The 17,436-nt window shown below is 38.7% G+C and overlaps 1 protein-coding gene across 1 annotated transcript in view; it reads left to right on the plus strand.

The window, feature by feature from the left end:
- The first annotated feature begins 466 nt into the window (after positions 1-466).
- The window catches only part of LOC129853560 (proto-oncogene tyrosine-protein kinase receptor Ret-like), a 29,010-nt gene continuing 12,040 nt past the window's right edge, over positions 467-17,436 (plus strand). The window contains exon 1 of the mRNA XM_055919719.1: positions 467-774. Coding sequence (XP_055775694.1) covers positions 711-774 — 64 coding nt within the window. The 5' untranslated portion in view covers positions 467-710. The remainder of the gene's footprint in view (positions 775-17,436) is intronic.

Raw genomic sequence — 17,436 nt, forward strand, 5'->3', positions numbered from 1 at the left:
ATTTTTGCTTATTCATCCTGAAACTTTCACTTATGATTGGCGATTATGGGGCCAACTTGTGGTTTCTCTCTGGTAAACATCGTTCTGGTCCTCCTGCTGTTGTGTGAAGGTAAGGGTCAACCTCAATTAGCCTATGTGTTATTTCATAGTTGTGATGTCTTCACTATTATTCTACAATGTAGAAAATAGTACAAATAAAGAAAAACCCTTGAAAGAGTAGGTGTGTTCAAACTTTTGACTAGTACTGAATATATATATATATATATATATATATATATATATATATATATATATATATATATATATATATATATATATATATATATATATTCATATTTTCTTTATTTTTTGGGGGGGGGGGGCAGTCGACCGTTTCTGAATATTGGGGAGGAGACATATCCCCCCACCCCGGTGACAATTTCGCCTATGCCGGAGATGGTATTGGTTTATGCTGCTCTGGCTGGACAGGAAAATACATCGCAGCATATTAGCTTGATTTGAACCTCCCCCTGCTACAGCCGGCAAGCAGCAAAAGCTGCAGAGACCAGCCTATCAATGGGACAGGGACGCCGTCAGTGAGTGAGGACTTCATTGTTTGCCCGGAGGAGCTGCGTGCGGGAAAACTGATTCTTTAATCTGGTTTATCCATAAGGTCTCTACGTGTGATTTTTGCTTATTCATCCTGAAACTTTCACTTATGATTGGCGATTATGGGGCCAACGTGTGGTTTCTCTTTGGGAAACATCGTTTTGGTCCTCCTGCTGTTGTGTGAAGGTAAGGGTCAACCTCAATTAGCCTTTATCGCATTTCATGGTTTTCTGGAAATAAAGTTGACATCTATCTAAATAACCCTATCTGAATGATTAACATAGCCTAGTTTGCATGTAGCAACATGTAGTTTACACCTTTGTTATTACTAAAATGAGTTTCACTTTACAGAATATGTGGATTTATTGTATTTCCAGGTGAAATCAGATGGAAATGTATGTAGTCAAACGAAACGTTGTTGTTGCTGTGTAGTTAATGAATAACCGTGCTTAAACGCGTTTTTGAGGATGAAAGTTTAACTATAGGGACTGAAACAAACCTGTTCTAGGTGGGGTGTAGCCTATCATTGTTTGTCCTCTGCTCAGCATCAATTCTCATGGCATCTTTTTGAGTTATTAGTCCAGATGACATTAGTCCTACTGAAATGTATGTGACGAATGGCAATTCGACTAAATGTGCACAAAATTCAAAATCTCTTTCTGCCAATTCAAATACAGTACGCTAGTTCCTAAAACATTACAAAGTTGTGAGGTCCTATGACTTAATACTCAAAGCAAATTCAGATAGCATATTTATGGACTAAAACGAATATTCAATTTGGTTCGTTTGGCGATTTGAATGGAGTTCAGTCAGTAAGTAGCCTATTTATAACAGTAAATTGTTATACAATTCTATAGAAATACTGCTGGCATACAGTATACATACATTGTCCTTTAGATCGTGATATGCATGGCATGGTACATGGTCTCTGTGAGTATAATGCATACAGCTGTATATCATAATAGTATAATCCCATTCACAATCCCACTTCCCAACTGTACTAACACTCTCCCCAACCAGACTATATTTATAGTCTATGGCTCAAGGTTTTGTAAATCGCAGTGTGTGGCCAGGTCTCTAAACGGAATGGTAGTTCAAAGGAAGACCATTGTGTAGAAGTAGGCCTTTTGATTGAATGAAAAATCTATTTCTAATAATTTAGAGCACATAAAATGGAAGGGGCGATGGGATATCAGCAATATGAGACAGGATAACCAGTTTTAGCTCTATTTAATTCACTTTTGAGATAAAGGAATACATGTGCTACGATATCTCCCTTTGGAGAGTTGAGTACGATAATTAATTAAATACTTTAAGTTGTCATAGTTGTGTAAATGTTCTTTGGTTATTTTTCATGGTGGCAGCAGTCGACATCTAGTAACGCTCTTTACGTAATTTACCACTTTGCCTTTTTATTGTTTTCAATCCGCAGGGGATATCTGTGAAGTAAACTCGCAATAAACCACGCCCAAATGGTTTTGATGGCCTGGAGTAACGATAAGTGGCGTATAGGACCGATTGGAGTGTCATAAAAATGTGCAGATTGTAACAGAAATGGCCCTGTAGACTCCATTGTTTTGAACCAACGTCCCCACGTGGTTTAGGCCCATGTAATGATGTGTTGTTTATCAAGTTGAGTAGGCCTACCCTAGATTTCGAGAGTCATTTATCAGTTATTTGTAGGCCCCAGTCCTAATTACAGAGGCGCTGAAAACACCATCCAATGATCCGCGCGCATTGGTTGGATTCTAGACATTACCAGGCTGTCAGAACAAAAGCCGGTGCAGGTCTGACGGCAGGTGTGCGGCAAGTGCTCCCGTCTCTGGGTAAACAGTACATGTTTGTTTTCCGAATAGAGAATATAGCCAGTTAAACAACTGAATCCCACCATTCTAATAGCAAATTATGCCTAAAACTCAAACTGAAGACAGGGCAGCAAAATATATGTTTTCATGATGGGGTTTTTCTTGAACATGTATGGTTGGTCAATGGCTAGGATATGCCTCTGGTGGTCACAACAATAAGGTGAGGTGAGGCCCTTAAGAGAGCATGACTGTAACTTGGCAAACAGTGGAGAGATGGAACTACAATGTCTTTTGACTGAGTTTGACTGTCGTTATTTGTAATGTAACCCCTGAAATAGGCCTTTATCCAACTTGTAAAGTAGATGACATTTTATACAAGTAGAAAGTTATCTTTCAAATGCAGATAGCAACTATTTCAGATCATAATGAAATAAAGAAAATTCAACAATTTACTAGCCACAGCAATAACAATAGCTTTAATTGAAAATGAATATATTTATATAACTTCTTTTGATCAATGAATCTGTACAGCGACTCTGCTTTAAAGGTGCAATATGTAGAAATCGCTCTGCCATTTCCTGTTAGCTACATTTCTTATAGTTTGCCTAATTTTAGATTATGTGACAAAACAACCAATGTATAGAAAATCATTGTACCTTCTAAACCACTGTGTAATATCTTTTCAATAACCACAAATATTGTATTTTCAGCTGTTTGAAGCTGTTGTACAAAATCGAAAGTAAAAGGCAGAGTGGTAAAATTTATATGTGAATTTGGTCGGGTCGCCCAAAAAGTTACATATTGCAGCTTTAAATCAAGAGCCATTGAAGAGTTGAATATTTTGACATTTAACAGTTATGTTCTTATTTTTGTAATGATACCTTGGACAATATGGCCGCCCCAAGTAACCAATTACTGCTAATCTACATGCATGTTTCCAGCTTATTAAATCAAACAAAGGAAACTGGTGATCAGTGCTCCTGTAATGGCTATCAGTGTGTTGAAATGGTGGCTGGTTGGAGAGTTTGTGCACACAGGGGAAGCCTGTTCAAAATAAATATTTTTTTTACACAAGTTACGTGGTTTGAAGAAGGCTAAAATAGTATTTCTATTTAGTCACTGGCAGAATACATTTTTTCTTTGTTCATATGTATCTGATATTTGTATATTTCCATGTGCGTCAGGAAAGCAGTCAATGTACAGGTTGTCGAAAGATCAACACTATTTGATTTATCAGGCAGTCCAGTTCTGACATGGTTGTGGTCATATAATATATGATTCAGATCAACTGACTAGTTTGCTAGCATTACTGTGTTCTCTCTCTTGTGTACACTTAGCTACCAGAAAGCCTATTAAATGTGTTATTCTTCTCAATTTAAAAATGTACTGTATTTCCTGAACAAACAGCTCCTATACTATGGGAAATATGATATACCCAGATATGATTTCAGATGTTTTCAAGTTCAAGTTACCAAGATCAGCAAAATTGAGAATGTTGGAGCTTCATCTTTAATGAAAGCCAGGAAGTGTAGTGATCTGGAGAATTGCCCCAACCCTTTCCATATCCCACTGAGACCCAGATATACATTTTTGTCCTAGTGGTCAATATCTCTGAGGCCATGCAAGCCAGTGTATTAAATCCTGTTGTCCCTTTGAGAGGACATTCTGGGCTTTTCAATGATATCACATGTGGGGGTGTGACCTTGACAACTTTATCTTAAATGATTATTAATTTATTTAAATTGATGAAAATTTTAGGGTCATTTGAAAAGAAGTGTGTGTAATTGTTAATTATCATTTTTGTGAGTTTGATATTCATATCGTTTCTAGTAAGTGAATATCTCAGGAATAGTTAAGTGAGTTGTCAGGACTGTGTAATAATTTTTTCACATTAAATAAGAACTTATCAAGAAATGTCTTACTGTACTCATTGACTGTAATGTAATTGTTTTCCTATTAACGTCCGAATGACCACTACAGAGGACAATTTTGCACTTACAATAAATGATCAATATGTATTTTTTATGTTTTACTTTCACCCCAAACACTTATGTAAAGTGTCTCAGGAGGATAATTTGACAACAATTCTCTGGGAACTGAAGGTAGCCTGTATGACCCAAGAGTTGCAGGATCAAGGCTTTAGGTTCAGGTGCGACACCTCAGTTGACCCTTTTCAGTGAAAAGGTTACGACTGCCAAAACATGTCCAAAGACCTCTTTTTGTCTGTCTCTCTCTCTCTCTCTCTCTCTCTCTCTCTCTCTCTCTCTCTCTCTCTCTCTCTCTCTCTCTCTCTCTCTCTCTCTCTCTCTCTCTCTCTCTCTCTCTCTCTCTCTCTCTCTCTCTCTCTCTCTCAATAAGAGTCTGGTAGCAGCAGTTGTGATGTGTTAGTAGCATGAATGTATGCAGTGCCTTCAGATGGTTTTCACACCCTTTGACTTTTACCACATATTGTTATGTTACAGCCTGAATTTAAAATGGATCACATTTATATTTGTTTGTCACTGGCTTACACACAATACCCCATAATGTCAAAGTGGAATTACGTTCTTCAACATTTCTACAAATTAATTAAAAGTCAATAAGTAGTTGAGTCAATAAGTATTCAGCCCCTTTGTTATGGCAAGGCTAAATAAGTTCAGGAGTAAAATTTTGCTTAACAACTGTCACTGTTGGTATCAGACCTCATAACATTTTAGTCATTTACCAATGCTCTTATACAGAGTGGCTTACAGTAGTGAGTGCATACATTTTCATATTTTGTTTGTACTAGTTGCCCGTGGGACTCAAACCCACAACCCTAGCATTGCAAGTGCTATGCTCTACCAACTGAGCCACACAGGACAACACCGTCTGCCTGACGGTACGGGAGTCAACAGCTCGTGGCTGGGTTGTGTGGGATCCTTGATGATGCTGCGGGCCTTCCTCAGGCACCGTGTTGAGTAGATGTCCTGGATGGGTGGGAGCACGGTCCCAGTGATGTACTGGGCCGTCTTCACCACCCGCTGGAGGGTCTTGCAGTTGTGGAGAGTGCAATTCCCATACCAGGCCGTGATGCAACCAGTCAGGACGCTCTCGATGGTGCAGCGGTAGTATTTGGAGAGGATTTATTCAGCCGCCTTAGGTAGTAGAGACACTGTTGCGCCCTCATGAAAAGAGTGGTGGTGTTGTTGGTCCATGTCAAGTCCTCGGTGATGTGGACCCGAGGAACTTAAACTGCCGACTCTCTCAACTGAAGTCCCATTGATGTGGATCGAGGCATGTTCCCTCGACGGCTTCCTGAAGTCAACAATCAACTCATTTGATTTGCTGACGTTGAGGGAGAGGTTGTTGCCCTGGCACCACAATGCCAGTTCACATACTTCCCCCCTATAGGATGACTCATTGTTGTTGGTTATCAAGCCTACAACTGTGGTGACGTCTGCAAACTTGATGATGGAGCTGGTGTAGTGCAAAGCCACGCTGTCGTGGGTGAACAGGGAGTACAGCAGAGCGCTGAGGACATACCCCTGGGGGGGCCCTGTGTTAAGAGTCAGTGTGGAGTAGGTTTTGTTGCCAATCCTCACAGCCTGTGGTCTGACCATCTGGAAGTCCAGGATGTGAGCACATGTGAAAGCAATACATGAACACAACAGCAGCATGGACAACTAAGGTAGAAAAGCCTCGATCTGTGGATCTGCTGTTCTGAAGGTATTACCCTATTTGTCGCCCTGGGATGACCTCTGACCCTTGAAACCCTAACCCAAGTGGTAGTGATCAGCTCCCTCCACCTCCCACAGGAAGTTTTGTTAGCAGCTGCTTAACCAGACCCTCCTCCTTGCATTAGCGTCAGCATTTTCATCAGCATCCACCACTTTTGAGAAGGACCAGACCAATAAATCTAATTTGATACATGACACTATTTGATTTAGGCCCTTATTACATTATATGATTTAGTTAAGCTTGTGTCTTGGGTTCCTTATGCAGACATAAATGTTCTAAATGTTTCACTCTTGCTGTTTTCTTTTAGTATAATTGGAAAAACATGAAGTTATTTTCTGGAGTGTCGCCCCATTTCTTTCTTTTTATTCCAGTCATAGCTTGGTTTATGTGTATTTTTCTTTGGTGAAAATCTACACTACTGTACGTACACTAGGAGAAAAACACAAAACGTTCAATGTCAGTTCGCCACATCAACAAACGAGTTTGAGACGAAAGCTCAGCTGTGCTCTACTCTTGGGTCAGTAACGACTTTGCCCATAGGCAGTAGGTCGCATGTGTCATAGGAGTTGATACACTGTCCTCAATATCAGTGTTAACACTGTTATTTCATCATGTTTACACATGGCGGCAACACACAATTTAGAGATTACCTAAATTTGATGTTCTATTGACATTTTGCGTTTGACTATAGGAATTGTCAATAAGCATACATCATTTTTAAGGGGTGGCTGTGGTTCCGAATTCTCTGGAAGTCTCTTCCCCGATAGCAACAAATCTGAAGCTTCTGCAAATGTGCGGGATTTTCTACTTTAAGCACAGTCTCTGCTCTACTTGTTCGGCTGCCCAGAGAACAGGCTACTCCGGCAACTTTCAATGATGAATGGAGAAGGGTGCTTGTTTACATTTTTTTGTATTACTTTCGGAACCACAGCCTTATCTTTCTATAGACTCCAGCTTTAAGATGTGATCATCCTCATCATATTTACCGTATTGATATTATATACGGTGAACTGTTTTTGTAATGGGTAAAGTCATAAAATTGGTCACCCAAAAACACCATCATGATTTAAATGTGCTTCTCTCTCGAAGACAGAGGTACTCATTGGATTATACTTAATTGGTTTATTGCCATATATCTACATTATGAGAGACCAAGCCCAGTGTCTATGTATGTTTAAGGTACTCTACTGTACTGCATGGATGCTACATGTACCTTACCCTGCTCTGGCACTGTCCCTGATCCTTCAGAGAGTTAAGGGTCACATTTCCAACCCATGCATGGGCACAATCTAATTTGCTTTGGTGGAAGGACAAGAAGACATTGATTGAAATTGTGTCCTCGGGGCATTTAGTGCTCTTTTTTTCCCACATGGGTCTTGACAAGTTATTTTCCTCTGGTCGGTGATGCGTGCTGTGTTTAACCAATCATTTACAACAATGAACACTACAATGACTAAGCTGGGTTCGTATTAAGCCTCTTTCTCACTATCTCTTTGACAAGCCAGGGTAGAGATGGATGTAGGAGTGGCTCGGCATTGGGACGTCTTTGGCAGTGGCATTTTGACCCTTTGGACTAATAAGATTTTGTGTTTGTTTGATGAAATTATGGATCCTCTCTTTATGTTCAGGGGCATTATGATTACATAAATGACATAGATAGCATGCCAACTCGATTGAATATGCAAGGCAAGCCTGCATGTAAGGCATTTTCTTAACAATAGTATGGAACACATTGACATATATTTTGACATGTAAATATTTAGCAATATATTTGCCCCATAGAATTTCAAATGACTGTTATTTTAAAATACAACACACCACTTAATATTACATATTAACAGGTATTTAATAGCCTGGTTGTCAAAATCAGTGATCCATCGATAAGGAAGTTGCTGTTGCTGTGACCAAGCAAGCATGAATCTTGAGAGGTTGTAAATTGTGAGAAAATGCCAAACGGAGGCAGAGCAGTCATTGCTTATGATGTTGAACACAGACAATGTGGAGGCTACTATACAGGTAATCAATAAAACATTCTTATTTTTTTTATTTTAGTCATTCAGCAGACACTCTCATCCAGAGCGACTTACAGTAGTGAGTGCATACATTTTCATACTTTTTTTCGTACTCAGTCAATAAAATGAATTTACAAAGCCCTATTTTACATCAGCTGTTGTCACAAAGTGCTCATACAGTAACCCGGCCTAGACCCCAAAGAGCAAGCAGAAGCAGAGGCACATTGGTCTGGATAAACTCCACAGACGGAAAAAACCTGCAGGTTACTGTAACATAAGGTTATTATATGTAATAACAGCATAATAGCATACCAGTATATTTTTGAAACTGGCTTTTCAACAGCCACGGTGGCGATACTGTGTCTGGACATTTCACGTGAGTGGTCTGATGATGATGAAGACATCACAATAGATGTTCTGCTACATGACGTGTCCTCTGTTTACCTTTCTAATGTCCTAGTCATTCCCAGAGGAATTCTTCAACTGGATTTGTAGTTGCAGCGAGGCTAGCTAATCCCTAAGGAGACGTTATATTAGATTTATTGATGACTTATGAACATGGAACATTGCATTTCGGTTCTTGTAGTCTTTGAGGCTAATTGGGCTACGTTATGAGGATAATTGGTTATTATGTTACGATACAAGTTAATCTACCTGCATGTAGTTTATCTATGTGCGTCAAGCAAAGAAATTGGCTAAACAAGTAAGATATCCCCTTACCCCTTACTAACTCAATTTCTTATTAAATTGCAAAGCCGTCACAGAAAGAGGCCACAGAAAGCAGTTCCAGAACACAATAGCATCTTTGCATATTCGGTCTACAGAAATCATGAATCTGTGCTTACTGGACACACTGCCTCATTCTGATGTGGTTATACTGCTTGTAATGGATGAATATTAATTAATTAATTAGCTCCATGGACCAAACAAATTCGGTCTCAAATTCAATCCAATATGCAGTAACTTGAACCCAAAACACTCATAGAACAAAAACATCACCGTGTCTATGTAATGCTCGTTCTCATGTGTATGAAATGATCATTTAACATTGTTATGGTTCTTGAATTGTTTCTCAGTTTGAGGTAGGCCTATCCTTATCAATAGTATGTTGCTTAATAGTGAGATTTAGCTTATTAGTGGGGTTTTTCATGTTCAGTGGCATTGCTGTCTCAAATCATATAAAGTCAAATATTATCATTGTTCATTACTTTTGATTTACACTGAAACATTTTTGGGGACCCAAAAAGAAGTACTGTACTCCATCTGAAATGAAAACTGTTTTGATGAATGGTTATTTTATCAAAATACAACGAGCTGGACTCCACAGTATGATGAAACAATTCTGTATATTGACAATGGAAACCAAAAACATTATAATCCATTATAACATTAATCAATTAAGTTATTGCATGATTTTCAGCCTTTTACTTAATTGGATCTTGCATAGTCCTTAGTAATTTTTCTCATTGCTCTTTTATATTTGGAAACAGAGTGATCACGACAGCTTTCGGAGTCTTTCTGACAGATTCATTTGAACTTTGAATTTGATTTATATTCTATCATTGTTGATTTCCATGCTTACTCTGCATGGAATGATGGGTTATACACATCTGTGTGCATGATGATTATGATCCATATGACTCTATTATAACAGACTTTCAGATTCCACAGTTGTAGTTTTGGTTTGGAGAAAAATATACAGTATATTGTATATTGTATATAGTATGAGGCAAAGAGCCCTATTTCATGTGGTTGAAAATGACTGTGTACACGTGTAACAGGGTTGGTTATGTTTCCATTTGCCACTAAATGTATTCAATGCTTATGTATTCCTATTGGTTGGTTGAATTTACATATGTTATGCCATTGGTAATGCTTGCAGATAGGGGGAGATCGCGAACGTCAATTTTTGCCAGTCTGATATTTCTATGCAAGCGGTAGGTCCCGTTCTGAAATACTATTTTCTATTTTCATATTTACAATGTTTACGAGTTCAGTATGTATATTTGATGTGTGTATATATATATATATATATATATATATATATATATATATATATATATATATATATATATATATATATATATATATATCTATAGTAGGCTATGTGTATGGTACCTGTTAGCTTTGGGACACAACATCGATTCTGGAGTCTGTGTATTGGTTGGACACCCTGAGTTGTGCATCGTTCTGGTGGGTGGCGACGGAAAATAACCCTATAACACCCCAAAATAGTTTTCTGTCATATGTATAATCTCTAGGAACGCTACTTACTGGACATAAAGTAAAATGTGTCTCTCACTATCAAATAAACATCTGAATCCAACTTTTGTCCAAATCGCACCATATTCCTGCTTTGTCGACAGTGGTTGATTCCACAGTAGGATTTTTAAAAATGTAACCAGGCAAATTCTTATTTGCAATAACGGCCGACCCCAGCCAAACCCGGGCCCAATTGTGCCCTGCCCTATGGGACTTCCAATCACAGCCAGATGTGATACAGCCTGGATTTGAACCAGGTACTGTAGTGACACCTCTTAAACTGAGATGCAGTGCCTTAGACCGCTACGCCACTCAGGAGCCCACTGCCTAACTGGGTTAGTTATTTCCATGCTAACAGACTAATGACGAATCTACAGCCATCAAGATACTGTTGTCCGGCACATCTAATGTGCTTCCTTCTGTCAATCGTCAGGTACATACAGTATATTTATTGTATTTTGTACTATTTTTGTCAGTGTTATGTTTGATTACAAAATGCTCAGTCTGATAATTCTATGCAAACGACAAATCACGAATCTACAGCCATCAATGTACTGTTTTTATTTTATTTAACTAGGCAAGTCAGTTAAGAACAAATTCTTATTTACTCCGGCCAAACTCTAACCCGGACAACACTGGGCCAATTGTGCGCCGCCCTACGGGACTCCCAATCATGGCTGGTTGTGATACAGCCTGGAGGCGAATCAGGGTCTGTAGTGATGCTTCTAGCACTAAGATGCAGTGCCTTAGACCGCTGTGCCACTTGTCCTGCAACTCTAATGTGCTTTCTTGTGTCTGTCGTCAGAATAAACAACAATCAACTGGGATCGCTGGCTGGGCATTCCTTTCTTTTTAAACACAACATAAGATAGTTACGAGGTACGATCGCATCTGTTACACTGGTGCCGAGATCTGTCTTTTTGTCTTCGTGGGACATCTGTTCCACATGCAATGCTAAGCTTTTCTGTAGCTCATTAGTTAAAGCAATGAGCATTTTGATTAGTATTGCTATTGATTGGCCCGCTGCCAGATGCTTGACTTTCCAATGGGTAATTTCCCGGGTACAGATTTATGAATTAATATTGACCTTGGTAGAAAGGGCATGGGCTTTGCTCTTGTCACTGTCATACAACGAACGTATTGCCCAGACTCAAGACCCTGCTAGACCCACATATCTTCAGACCTGGATTCAAATAGTATTTTAAATCTTTCAAATACTTTAGCTGTGCTTCATTGAGCTTGCCTGGCACAATGGAACCAATAGAATAGTCTAAAAACTGCAAACCCCTCCAATCTAGAATTCCAGGCTGGCTCAAGCAAATGCTTAAAATACTGTTTGAACCCTGGTCTGCGTCTATTGCAGAGGCTAGCCCCCGGGTCAGATCTCATCATCTGCACTGAGTTTGTGGAGAATTTTCAAACGTGGAGCTCCGGGTGGTAGATAGATGGGCCCCCCCCAAGCCTCCCTGTGCTCGCCTCCTGTTCAGTTTTGTCCTCACTCCTCAGGCAGATTAGTAAACAGAGAACTGTTGGGGCTGGGGCTCTTTCTCTAGTTTAGCAAATGAGCTCATAGATGGTAAATCTCTCTGGCGATGTGCGTCGTTAGATAATTGAGTTTCTGTCTTTGTCCTGAACGTCCCCAGTCTGTCTGTATGTCAGACTGGTCCAATCCTAAGCATCTTTCTTATCTGTCACTGGTGATCTGAGCATGCAGACATGTTTACAGTTTTTTGTTTATGTCCTGCAATGGATTATTGTCTTTGTCTAGGCTTCGATTAAAGGAGGAGACAAGAGAACCAATTAATTCATACCTATAGCATGTCATGGTTATGAAGTCAATATAAAGAAAAAGATTACCATAATGATAGTGCAATTGTAGTGTTCTTAAAAACCTTTAAGGAATGGATGGAAATTAAGAAAAAAAAACAATTCTGAGGAATTTCTAATTGATAATGCATAATACTTTACATTTATGGTGTATTTTATAAGGTGTTTAGTTCCGTGCATTACATGGGGTAACTCAACCCATCCAACACAAATGTATAGCACCCACCAGTTTCTGGGGGTTATGAGACCAAAGTGTTGTTTTCTAAAAGTCAGACCTTCTGGTCATAAGTCCTAGCTATGCCTTTGAGCTGGAATCAATATGTCCCTATTGCATCTCTGCGTTTGCAGTCCTAATCCTTGTCGTGGTTATGAGAGGTCAAAGCAGTGAGCACATCTACTGGAGTGACTGTGGCTAACATTGAATTTCTCTGGGTTTTTGATCATCACAGTGTAGCATTTAGGGGTCCCGAGTCACTCCAGTAGAAAACTGTCATGGTATCACTGAACAAAGAAACCTATTTGCTCCGAAGTGTGCTTGATGCATTCAATTAATTAGCTTTGAAATAAACTGCTTACTTTTCTGTTGGCTTCCATCCTGGAAATAAATCGAATTTTGACTGATATAAACCAATTGAGTAGCCAGCATATGGTTCAACCACCATGGCCAGCCTCGAGCCACAGTCAGCCCTCACTACTGAATTCTGGTTTCACGATGATGTTGTTCCTTTGTGTAAACATCGCTCAAGCATTTAGGATCAGAACTTTGTGTTCGAGCACTTTGTTTTGCAGTGTTATCTACACAGTTATCATGTTCCTTATTGCCTTGGATTTCAGGGCAGGGTGACTAATTTAGTTGTTGGATCTGAAAAAGGGAAATGTCTCCCTCGGATGGTTATTGGATGCTGCTTGGATTTGGATGCTGGATGCTGCAGGATGACATGTCACATGTCTTACTATGCTGTCCACCTGAATGATATGATCAGTGGTACTTGTTTTCTCACTACTTGATATTTGAAGAATATACTTTATGATTATGTTGCTTTGCAAAAACTGGAAGCTCTTCACTTTCTTAATCCATGACCGAATTCATGTCCAAATTCATGTCCAAATATTGTGGGTTCTACCTTTTTCAAGCACATCAAATGTTATGAATGGCTTTTATTTGAATTGATCTTTGTGTTGGATAATGTTCCCCACTAAACTTTGAGATGTGGAGTGAAATCTAGCCCTATAGCAGAATTGTATGAAGGGATATCCAGGCCAATATTAAAATGCAATATGAAAATGCTTTTGGGCAGAATTTGGCCAAGATTTTTCAGACAAGTGGACCACTAGCACTGCTGTTTGTTTTTGTTTCAGCAAGACTTTTAATAAAGAGGGTTGTAGCTTGGCTGACTGTATCTCCATCCTTCAGGAAGACTGGCAACATTTTATCTATCAATCTGACCTCCTGTCATCCAAACACAGTGAAATTAAATTAATGTCTGAAACCAGAACCAAGGCCTCAACTGCACCAACAGAAATAGAAAAATCTAGTTTCGCTGTCTGCTAATGACATTAGTGCGTTCCCTAAATGGCCACCCCCACCAACGTGAGACAGGAACATAACAGGGGTTATAATTACAGGCCGAACACTCACATCTCCATTTTTCTGTAAAATATGCATAGCCTGCTATTGTGCTTTATAGATTAGCCAACATTGGCCCCAACCCCCTCTCCCGGCTGGCAGGTAATGATTTATGACTCATTTCTTCACAGTATCATGTTAGTCCCTGTAATTAACCTTCCCAAGGTGAAACCAAGGAGAAACGGAAACCACATCCTTATTGACCATGTGAGAAATTCATTAGACAAGCTGCGTGTGTGACATTTGAGACCCTCTTTTCAATTTCCATTGACGTAGGAATAAAAGATATGCCAATAAAATATATGTATTGTATAGGTCGCTTAAATACATGGATGTTATTTTCATTTGACATGTATAGTGGCATAATTTAATAGGCCTATCAGGGAGGAGATGTCTGATAGTTGATAATGCTTTATGTGCAGGCACACCCTCAAATTAGGCAGTTAAAGAAAATGTCACAGCATTGCAAAATTCACTGACATGGTAGGTTTAAAGGCTACATTCAGAATATGTTTATCATGGTATGTTAGTATCAGGAAAGTGAGAAATAGCCTATTACATTGAGCATATGACATCAGGGGTCACGGTATTTATACTTCAACCCAACCAAAGCGAAACACTGTCTTGATAAATATATCTATTGGCTCTTGGATTGTACAAAAACTGTTAAGTTACAGGTCTTGGCTGCCACTGTAACGCTCGTCTAAGTCGTCCTCCTCATCTGACGAGGAGAGGCGAGAAGGATCGGACCAATATGCAGCTTGTGGAGAATACATGTATGCTTTATTTTAAACAAGACGAAATGGAGAATACTGACAAACTATACAAAACAACAAACGATGTTAACAGACCTGAACTTGTGAACATAAAACAATGAACGCACGAACAGGAAAGAACGGACGAAACGAAACAGTACCGTGTGGTGCAACAGACACAGCAACAATCACCCACAAACAAAGTGTGAACAACCTACCTTAATATGGTTCTCAATCAGAGGAAACGTAAAACACCTGCCCCTGATTGAGAACCATATCAGGCTAATTGACAATGAACCTAAACATAGAAACACATAACATAGAATGCCCACCCCAACTCACGCCCTGACCATACTAAACAAATACAAAAACAAGGAAAACAGGTCAGGAACGTGATAGCCACTGACAAAGAATATCCCTAGAACACTGAAAAATCTGGGAAACCAGGCCTGGTATTCACAGTTGACTTTGAAAAGCCTTTTGATAAAGTACAAATGCAATTTATATATTAATGGAGAATCTCTTATACAATGGGTTAAAGTTATGTAAAATAACCCTAGGTGTAAAATAATAAATAATTTCTCACAAAGTATTAAACTGTCAAGAGGAGTAAAACAAGGTTGTCCACTATCGGCATACCTATTTATTATGGCCATCGAAATGCTAGCTATTAAAATCAGATCCAACAATAAAATCAAGGGGATAGAAATCCAGGGCTTAAAAACAAAGGTGTCATTGTATGCTGAGGATACATGCTTTCTTTTAAATCCACAACTTGAATCCCTCCACAGCCTCATAGAGGATCTAGATCATTTTAAAATATAAATATACTAATTGGTAATAAAAAAAACATTATTGTTGGAGAAAAAATATATAAAAACGGTATAATCTTTGTAAGTCATATCATAAATAGGACTGGTGGAATTATGTCACACATGCAGTTTACAAAAATACATGCAAATGTATGCTCTATCCAAAATTACAACCACCTAATTGCAGCATAACCGCAAAAATGGAAGAGGCAAGTGGACGTGAGAGAAAGTAAGGAACTTGTCTGTTGGCCCTGCATTAAAGACCGGAATAGGTCAAATAAAATCATAAAAAAATAAAAAAGTATACCAGTTTAATTTAAGGACAAAAAAATTGTCTGTCGTGCAATACAGATTGCAAAATAGTTGGGAAGAGATTTTCAATGTACCGATTCCATGGCACATGGTTTACACGAAACAACACCGGATTCAAAACATATAATTTTTCTATGTAAATTATTATACAAAATTCTTGCAACCAGTAGAATGTTACATATATGGGGGATACAACCATCCCAGCTCTGCAGATTTTGCTGTGAAGAGACAGAATCATTAGATAATTTGTTTTGGTACGGTCCATATGTAGCATGTTTTTGGTTGCAGGTTCAGGAATTGCTGAAGAATTGCAACATTTACCTGGAGCTAACTCTGCAAATAGCACTGCTGGGTGATTTGAAAAGTCTTAGTCAATCAATCAATAATACTCTTAGAAAGAAAATGTATCTTTCATTTACAATCTGTAGAAACTATGAGAATAAAAAAGACCATCAAAACTGGATGGTCTTCAGAGATAGATGAGATGGGTTAAGGGTAGCTCAAGGATGGGACTAAAAACACACAAAATATAACTAATGTAAAATATACTGTTTCCGTAAAATGTATGTAGTATGTATAAACTGGAAGTAGAAGCCTAAGTGTTGTTGTCCAGTTGTTTAAAATAATATATATACAGTGGGGAGAACAAGTATTTGATACACTGCCGATTTTGCAGGTTTTCCTACTTACAAAGCATGTAGAGGTCTGTCATTTTTATCATAGGTACACTTCAACTATAGGTAGGTACACTTCAACAAGAAAATCACATTGTATGATTTTTAAGTAATTCATTTTTATTTTATTGCATGACATAAGTATTTGATCACCTACCAACCAGTAAGAATTCCAGCTCTCACAGACCTGTTCGTTTTTCTTTAAGAAGCCCTCCTGTTCTCCACTCATTACCTGTATTAACTGCACCTGTTTGAACTCGTTACCTGTATAAAAGACACCTGTCCACACACTCAATCAAACAGACTCCAACCTCTCCACAATGGCCAAGACCAGAGAGCTGTGTAAGGACATCAGGGATAAAATTGTAGACCTGCACAAGGCTAGAATGGGCTACAGGACAATAGGCAAGCAGCTTGGTGAGAAGGCAACAACTGTTGTTCTCCCCACTGTATGTACAGTACCAGTCAAAAGTTTGGACACGCCTACTAATTCAAGGGTTTTTCTTTATTTTTACTATTTTCTACCTTGAAGAATAACAGCGAAGATATCAAAACTATGAAATAACAGAAATCGAATCATGGAATCATGTAGTAACTAAAAACAAATGTTAAACAAATCAAAATATATTTTATATTTGAGATTCTCTTGGCATTCTTTCAACCAGCTTCATGAGGTAGTCACCTGGAATACATTTCAATTAACAGGTGTGCCAATCGCCAATCATAAGTGAACGTTTCAGGCTGAATAAGCGAAAATCACAGTGGAGACCCTCATGTAGGAACCAAAAAAGTAATAAGTATTAAACATTATATTTTAGATTCTGCAAATTAGCCATCCAGTGCCTTGATGACAGCTTGGCACACAGTTGGCATTCTATCAACCAGCTTCATGAGGTAGTCACCTGGAATGCATTTCAATGAACATGTGTGCCAATCGCCAATCATAAGTGAACGTTTCAGGCTGAATAAACGAAAATCACAGTAGAGACCCTAAAAGTTAATTTGTGGAATTTCTTTCCTGCTTAATGCGTTTGAGCCAAGAACAGCTCAAATAAGCAAAGAG

The sequence above is a fragment of the Salvelinus fontinalis genome, chromosome 1, assembly GCF_029448725.1.
Source record: "Salvelinus fontinalis isolate EN_2023a chromosome 1, ASM2944872v1, whole genome shotgun sequence".
Classification (NCBI taxonomy): Eukaryota; Metazoa; Chordata; class Actinopteri; order Salmoniformes; family Salmonidae; genus Salvelinus; species Salvelinus fontinalis.